General features: G+C 37.0%; 1 protein-coding gene across 1 annotated transcript; it reads right to left on the reverse strand.

Moving 5' to 3' along the window:
- Positions 1-991: 991 nt before the first annotated feature.
- LOC132902938 (UDP-glucosyltransferase 2-like) lies at positions 992-7,948 on the reverse strand. The gene is made up of 8 exons (XM_060949954.1): positions 7,591-7,948; positions 6,889-6,976; positions 5,438-5,630; positions 4,452-4,646; positions 3,934-4,156; positions 2,429-2,648; positions 1,782-2,001; positions 992-1,342 (listed from the first exon to the last, which is right to left on the reverse strand). Exons 1-8 carry the CDS (start codon positions 7,735-7,737, stop codon positions 1,072-1,074), a joined length of 1,557 nt encoding a protein of 518 aa, XP_060805937.1. The 5' UTR covers positions 7,738-7,948; the 3' UTR covers positions 992-1,071.
- Positions 7,949-8,070: the final 122 nt, after the last annotated feature.

Raw genomic sequence — 8,070 nt, forward strand, 5'->3', positions numbered from 1 at the left:
AAATTATCACAAATTACACCGAATGACAAATAATATCTAGACTAGACTAATCAAAACATGTAACGATATTTTTTATCTTATTTACGATATCATTCCCATAATTTAAAAGAAATGCTTATGTAACGGTAGTACAGACAGAAAATAAAATATTAATAACAGAGAAAAGTTGTGAAAAGCAATTAATCAATCATTTATACATATTTCAGAATAGAATTTCGTCAATAAACCGATAAATAACAGCGTCAGTAATGGTCTCCTACGTAACGGGTTCGTTGGGTGCTGAACAATGGGACCCGCAAATTTAAAGGCTCACCTAAGTTGTAAAGTGATACTTAATGGAATAAATTTATTTTCAAAATTGGATGCAAGGTATCTTTTATTTTTTATATATTTTTTATATATTACTAGGTATAGTGCCGTGTGGTTCCCGGCACCAATACAAAAAAGAATAGGACCACTCCATCTCTTTCCCATGGATGTCGTAAAAGGCGACTAAGGGATAGGCTTATAAAATTGCGATCCTTTTTTTAGGCGATGGGCTAGCAACCTGTCACTATTTGGATCTCAATTCCGTCATTAAGCCGAGCAGCTGAACGTGGCCATTCTGTCTTTTCGGGACTATTGCCTCTGTCTATCCCGTAATAGTATAGTATAGACGTGACTATATGTATGTATGTACATATGTTACTAGGTATGTACTTATTGACGTCACATCACTTAAATCTAATTATATCTAGGTACTATCGCTTTCAAATGTGTAGAACGGCGGAACAATCTATGACGGACGTCAATTTACAAAATATAGAACTCTTAAATCTAAATCGTGGACGAATGCACGTTGTCTACATTAAAAAATATGAATTATTAAGCAATTGTGAAACCGAATTTTTGCCAAGAGACACCCTAAATGCTTCTTAAGTGGCACTTAAAATTCGGGATAAGTTGGTGAAAACGGGTTCAGTTTTTTATAACGACAAATTGAACAAATTCATTTATTCCAATGTTTCTATATTCAATACAAAAATAACATTTCTTGTCTAAATCAACTTTTGTGCTTGTTACTATACCCATTCAATTTCTTTTCTTCTTCCAACTCCTTTGTCCCCTTCTCTTGCCAAAAACTCTCTTAAAAGCCTTGTATACAATAAATATAATAAACAAAATAATAGCGATTAAATCTAAATATAATTTCTGGACAACTGGAACGTGTAATCCTGGGGAACGCAAATGTGGAGCACCACCAGTTCTTATGACGTGTTCCACAGAGTATAAAAGTTCTTGATGGACTGGCATTGGCCGGTCGTGGTATATCTTCGATAGTTCTTGCGCATTTTCTCTGTAACTGTAACAAGAAATTAGTACGTCTATCGTATAATAACGTTTTTATCCCTTACGGGAAGAGAGTCTTATAGATACCGAAAGCACACGGTTAGCTGTATGGGTTAACGATGGAATTGAGATTCAATTAGTGAAGTCTCAAGTTTTTTGGCCTTTCCCTTGATTCGATTTTACAATATTCAAGGGAAGAGAACACACTAAGTTTTTCCTTCGCTTCCGGACCAGCAGGAAAGTTATGTTTATGCATACATAAAAGGCGACTAAGGGAAAGGCTTATATATTTGGGATTCTTCTTTCGGGCGATGGGCTAGTAACCTGTCACTATTTGAATCTCAATTCTATCATTGACCTGAACGTGGCATATCAGTCTTCTCAAGACTGTTGTCTCTGTTAACCCCGCAAGGGATGTAGACGTATTATATGTATGTATGTATAAACATTACCTTGGATCAGCCAGCATTTTCTGTATCGGCGTCCTAAGGTTGTCTGCCAAGTGTACATCCAGCTCCGCTATGAGGGCGAACCCTTTGTTCACCGCTTTGTTCACGTTGATGAACTGGTCGAAATATATGGGGACTCCGATGATGGGCACACCGAAATGTAGGGCTTCGGTGGACGAGAGGTGCCCGCCGTGCGTGATAAAGAACAGGCAGTTAGGGTGAGCTGGATGGAAACAGGATGGCTTAGATTTGCGGAAAATAAATAAATAATGACAAATATATATACAGATTACACAGATGGCGTTAGTTCAAACTTGTTTGAGAGGCTTTTGTTAAGAGTACTAACTCAACGATACTATATTTTATAAATTGATCGAATCGGAGAAGTGGCTTGGGCATTTTATATATAAACATGGACAATTGTGAAGTTAACGTTATTGAAGAAAATGCTGCAGTGCAGTTTGTTACCGCTTCTTCTGCATAGACGCTTTGGAAGTAGCAGTAAACTTGCTCTTAAGTAATTTATACGACGTCAACCAATGTCGTGAAACAAAAACATATTATAATTTATTAAGTAGGTAGGTGATGTTTGAAATGTCCCATAATTATGAATAGAAATTTAGAATTTCAATTTGTAAAGAAATACCTACCAAGAATGCTAGTCTGCGGTGCCCAATGAACGATATGCACGTTCTTCGGCACGTTCTGTAGACTCTCCTCATGTTTCCATATGACTGTCTGTTCCAGTTCCCCGAACATGTCCAACAAGTCTTCCTTCAAATGCAGCGGTATATCTTTACTTTTCCAAGTAGATCCCATGCTGAAGTATATCACGCCGTGTTCTGCATTGTCCATCAATGTTTGCAAGTCCTGGAACGTACATAGATAGATATTATCACGCCTTTATCCCTTACGGGATAGACAAAGTCTCAAAAAGACTAAAAAGACCAAATTGTCCCCTTCTTCTAATTCCTTCAAAAATAAGCTTAATAAATTCTTTCTCGAGTCTTAAATTGGTTATGATGTTAATTTAGAATACATACTCGTACATGTTAATATATTTACTTTTTTGTATTGTACGTATATAATTGTTGTTGTTACTAAGGGATAAGCCCGCCTTTGTACTGTACTGTTTTTATTTGTAATGTACTCCTTTAGTGAACAATAAAGCATTTACTTACTAACCAAGTTCAGCGGTATTGCTTAATGATTCAAATAGTGACAGGCGCATGCACCATAATGACACACACAGATGCATCATAATCTATGATGCTTCTATGTCGTATGGCGGCCGATTGGTGTGTGAGAGTGTGTGCGGGGCGGCATACAATTGGTGCTTCATTTTGCCGAATAGTAAGACTCCGTCCGCCTTTTTTTTCTACGTCTATGGTGACAGGTTGTTAGTCCAGTTAGTTAGTTAAAGAAGAATCACAAGTTTATTAGCCATTCCCTTGATTGGCTTTGATTGACAACCAGCATGAGAAGACGGCCGGACAGTTTTTCAACTTTACAATTTTCAAGGGAAGAGAACACACTATGTGTTTTTTCTTCGCGAACAGAACAAAAGAACAAATAGAAATATAATACATACATACATACATACATATGGTCACGTCTATATCCCTAGCGGGGTAGACAGAGCCAACAGTCTTGAAAAGACTGAATGGCCACGTTCAGCTATATGGCTTAATGATAGAATTGAGATTCAAACAGTGACAGGTTGCTAGCCCATCGCCTAATAATGAATCCCAAGTTTGTAAGCCTATCCCTTAGTCGCCTTTTACGACCCATTCTTCCCCGTATTGGTGCCGGGAACCACACACAGAAATAGAATAGTGAAAAGAAAGAAAACGAAAAAGAAAGTAAGTATATAAGTTACCAGAGCACCGTTCATTGAATGGATAAGATTATCACACGAGGCGACTCCCATCTGACCTCCGCAACCTTTGCAAGGGAACCTAATCGTTATGTTTCATGGTTCCACAAGTGCAGGTTACCGAAGGTGTTTGTTTAACCTTAGGCTTACTTTGATTGGGGTCTGAATATGGATGCCCTATAAACCTTAATTTCTAGTGGTCAGGGGAATCCCGATCATGACGTGATGTGCAAAAGCCACGCGATCAAAGTAATTAAGTCTACCAAAAATGTAATTTACCTTAGGCAAGGGTTTGACAGGAGTCTGAATATGGATGCCCCCTATGAACCTAAAGTTCTGGGGGGTAGAAGGAATGTTCCCCATTGCGTGATGTTCATTAGCCAGGATCATGGACGCGTCGTATATCAGTTCCCGGTATGGGGGTAACAGTAGACCTCGATTGGAGAGCAGAGGTCCGAAGAATTCGTTGTAGAAAGATTCTTCTTTTGGCAGAGTGTATACCCTGGAAGTGGAACATTTTGACTTACTTAATTTTTTTTTCATATATGTACCTATATACATAAAATCACGCCTTTTTTCCGGAGGGGTAGACAGAGATGATCTTTCCAATTACCACGATCCTTGCATAGATACTCGTACTTCTTTCGTTGCATCCACAATAATAACATTGGCGGAGAATGGTATTATTATGGATGGAATCTCCCTCAGTCGCCTTTTACGACATCCACGGGAAGTAAGTGAAAGAAAAAGTAAAAAAATTCTTAAGTGCCAGCAATCATAAAGTTAAAACTACTTACTCTTTAAGATACGACCACTTGACCTGACTCCAAAGTTGTTGCACCCTCTGTGAAAAGGAGAATGGCGGGATATGGGGAGTCAGGTAGTCCATTGAGTAGGCAGGGTTTGCCGGGGCGTCTATCAACCTCAGAGGCAGCCAGTGGGCTCCCATGGAATATATCCATATCATAGGACAATCGTATAGGGCTGCGAATCTGGAAAACCGATGTGAGTATTAAACGCAAAAAATTACCGTCTATAGACACAAGATCCCGTTAAAAATATTTCCAAAACGAAATATCCGTCCATGTGTTCGAAAAATGATCTTAATATTACTTGATGCTTTACACTCTTCGCTGCTATTGGTTGAGCGCGTTACATTCTTTCGCTGTGATTGGTTGATGTCGTGTGACGTTTTGAGATATCACCTTCTTCCTTCTTCTCTCCTTACTACTCTAGAGGGGAGCCCTGTGTATGCCTTTGACCATGAAACATGGATTGGGTGAGTCAGGTTTTTACACGAATCTACTCCCATCTGACCTTGGCAGGTAAACCCAACCCGTATTGGATCGATCATGGTTACACATCCAGTTGCCTGAATGTGCAAGTTTTGACGATGTTTTCCTCACCGTAAGTAGGTACCTAAATCGGTTAGTAAAAAGTAATGTACATAACTTTCGAAAATCGACTACCGACGCTTTTATCGATCTATTTCAGATATCACCACAAAGGTATAATAAATGTTATACATACATACGTATAACGTCTATATCCTTTGCGGGGTTGACAGAGCCAACAGTCTTGAAAAGACTGATAGGCCACGTTCAGCTATTTTGCTAGAAATTTCATTTATTTCAATATTCAAATAGTGACAAGTATATAAGCCTAGCCCTTAGTCGCCTTTTGCGATATCCATGGGAGAGAGATGGAGTGGTCTTATTCGTTTTTCAATTAGTGCCGGGAACCACACGGCAATAAATGTTATAACAGAAGGTAATATACTCACGCAGCGTACAACTCAACTTCCAAATAGTCTGCTAAAACAACGTCGAAGTTCTGATCGTCATGCAATATCCTTTTCACATTCTCATGCTGGAGAGTGGTTACCGCTATGTCGAGGAATGTCCTCTGCAAATACGACATGTCAGCCTGGATGGCACGGGTCTCCAATATGTTTTTTATGTCCAAAACTGAATCCCCTGTGAAAGAATAAAGAAATAATATAATATCTAATAATAAATAAAGAAACCCGATAATGATTGATCTTTAGTTTGCTGTTACATGGAATACCGCTATTCGAAATATAAGTAAAGCCGTGTGCTTCCTGACATTTTAGAATAGGATCACTCCATCTCTTTCCCATGGACGATGGATAGGCTACAAAACTTGGAATTCTTCTTTTAGGCATAAAGCTAGGAGCCCAGTCACTATTTGAATCTCAATTCCAAGCTGAACCAGTGGCCTTTCAGTCTTTATCAGACTGTTGGCCCTGTCTAGCCTGTAAGGGATAAAGATTTGATTATTTGTATGTAAAATTGTTATAGATATATTGTTTCTGTTTTTGTTGTGTTCCAATGTATGAAATAAACATTTTTTCTTTCTTTCTTTTTTTTCTTTTATATAGTAACTAGCTGTGACCGCGACTTCGTCTGCGTGGAATAGTTATTTTGGACATCATTGAATACACTCAAGGATGAATAATTTCCCCTTTTTTCCTATATTCCATTATTTCTTCGCTCCTTATACTTGCAGCGTGATGTTATATATCTAGCCTAAAGCCTTCCTCGATAAATGGTCTATGCAACACAAAAATAATTTTTCTATTCGAACCAGTAGTTCCTGAGATTAGCGCCTTTAAACAAACAAACTCTTCAGCTTTATAATATTAGTATAGATGAAATCATATGAATCCTTCTTAGGTACTATTCTATCCTACTATATAAATACGAGAGTTAGTAAGGACGTGCAGATGTGTAGATGGATGGTGGATGTGTAGGTATGTACGTATTTGTTATTCTTTCATACGCAAAAATGGATTTTCATGCGCAATCATGACAAACACTAAGAGGTCGACAAGTTACCTATATACCTAAGTAAATACATACGGTAGGTGTGTACACAAAGATTATGGATTTCCACTAGACAGACACCACTTCCTCCACACTCATTACACTTTTCATGCATATTTGACGATTATGGGCTCTCTACAGGACTCCTAGCATCTCCCTTTTTTAAGACATACGAAATCAGGGCCTTAAAAGTTCGACTAGGCCGTCCCTGTCAGTTCTACAGTCAGTTCTGCCTGATTCCTTTGGTCAATCTGTCCTCATCCATTCTCTCAACATGTACGTACTTACTAGTAATAATATAATATTGACTTGCTTGTTATTATTTGACGAAAATGATAGATATTTTATAATTTTTATGTAAAAATATTTATGTAGTTATGTTTTGTACCTTCAAATATTTTTCCATTACTGCTGACATCAATAACTTCCAAATTTGTTAATTTCTCCTTCGGTGGAAAAGCGGTTATGTATGTCACCTGAAACCCATGACAATAGGATTATTTTAATACTTAGGTAGGTACATGAGTACCTACAACCATATTAAATATTAAATAAAATATTACTTAAGATAAGATATGCGTAAATAGGTAATATATGGTGAATAATATGATCTTTGCCGTAAGTTCTAATCTATCTCTGTGTCAAATTTTACCTAAGTCGGTGCAGTAGTTTTAAATTATCGGTACGAGAAAACATGCATATTTTTTCTGTTCATAATGAAATTAAATTAAGGCTTATAAACTTGGGTTGGAATTCTTGTCTTGATTTTTTATAATCATAAAAGCTCTGTCTTCTCCATAAGGGATAAAGATGGAAATATATATGGGTCGAAAGAAAAATAAATAGAATAGAATAGAATCGATTTATTTTCAAAATTGGATATACCTAAGGTATCACTTATTGACGTCACATCAATTTAATCTAATTATAACTACTACCGCTCCAAAGCGTATGTGTAGAAGAAGCGGCGGAACAAACTACACTGCAGCATTTTCATCGGAAGTCAATTTACAAATATATATCTCTTCAATCTAAATCGTGGACGAATGCACATTGTCTACATAAAAAAAAAAGAAAATATTATCCTCACCTCATGTCCCGCCTCAATTAAGTGTCTAGCAATGCCTTCACCCAAAATGTTTAGACTCTTCACTGGCAAAGGAAAACACAACAGAATCTTGTACGCCTCGGTTTGTAAGAAAAAATATAAAATACAAATGAATATTAAAAATTTCATTTTGTATGTAGATATAGTACTTATATTCAATATGGATCAATATTTCCTCAACATTAAATTTCAAACAGACGTGATTATACGCATGTCTATTATTATTAAATAGTACACATTTGATAAATGTAAAGATTTAACTTTGACAAACCCCGCCTACTGTTTACAAACCAGAACTTAGTATGTTATAATTATGGCGATGACAAACTATTTATGTGCTGTTGCTACAGAGAGGATAATATACAGAGGCAAAGCTATGTGTATATTTATAAAGACCACGACGGCACGTCGTCAAAAATAATAGTAAACAATTACTTTGTAAGTATAAGTACAGGAAAAGGT

Source organism: Amyelois transitella, chromosome 20 (genome assembly GCF_032362555.1).
Source record: "Amyelois transitella isolate CPQ chromosome 20, ilAmyTran1.1, whole genome shotgun sequence".
NCBI lineage: Eukaryota > Metazoa > Arthropoda > Insecta > Lepidoptera > Pyralidae > Amyelois > Amyelois transitella.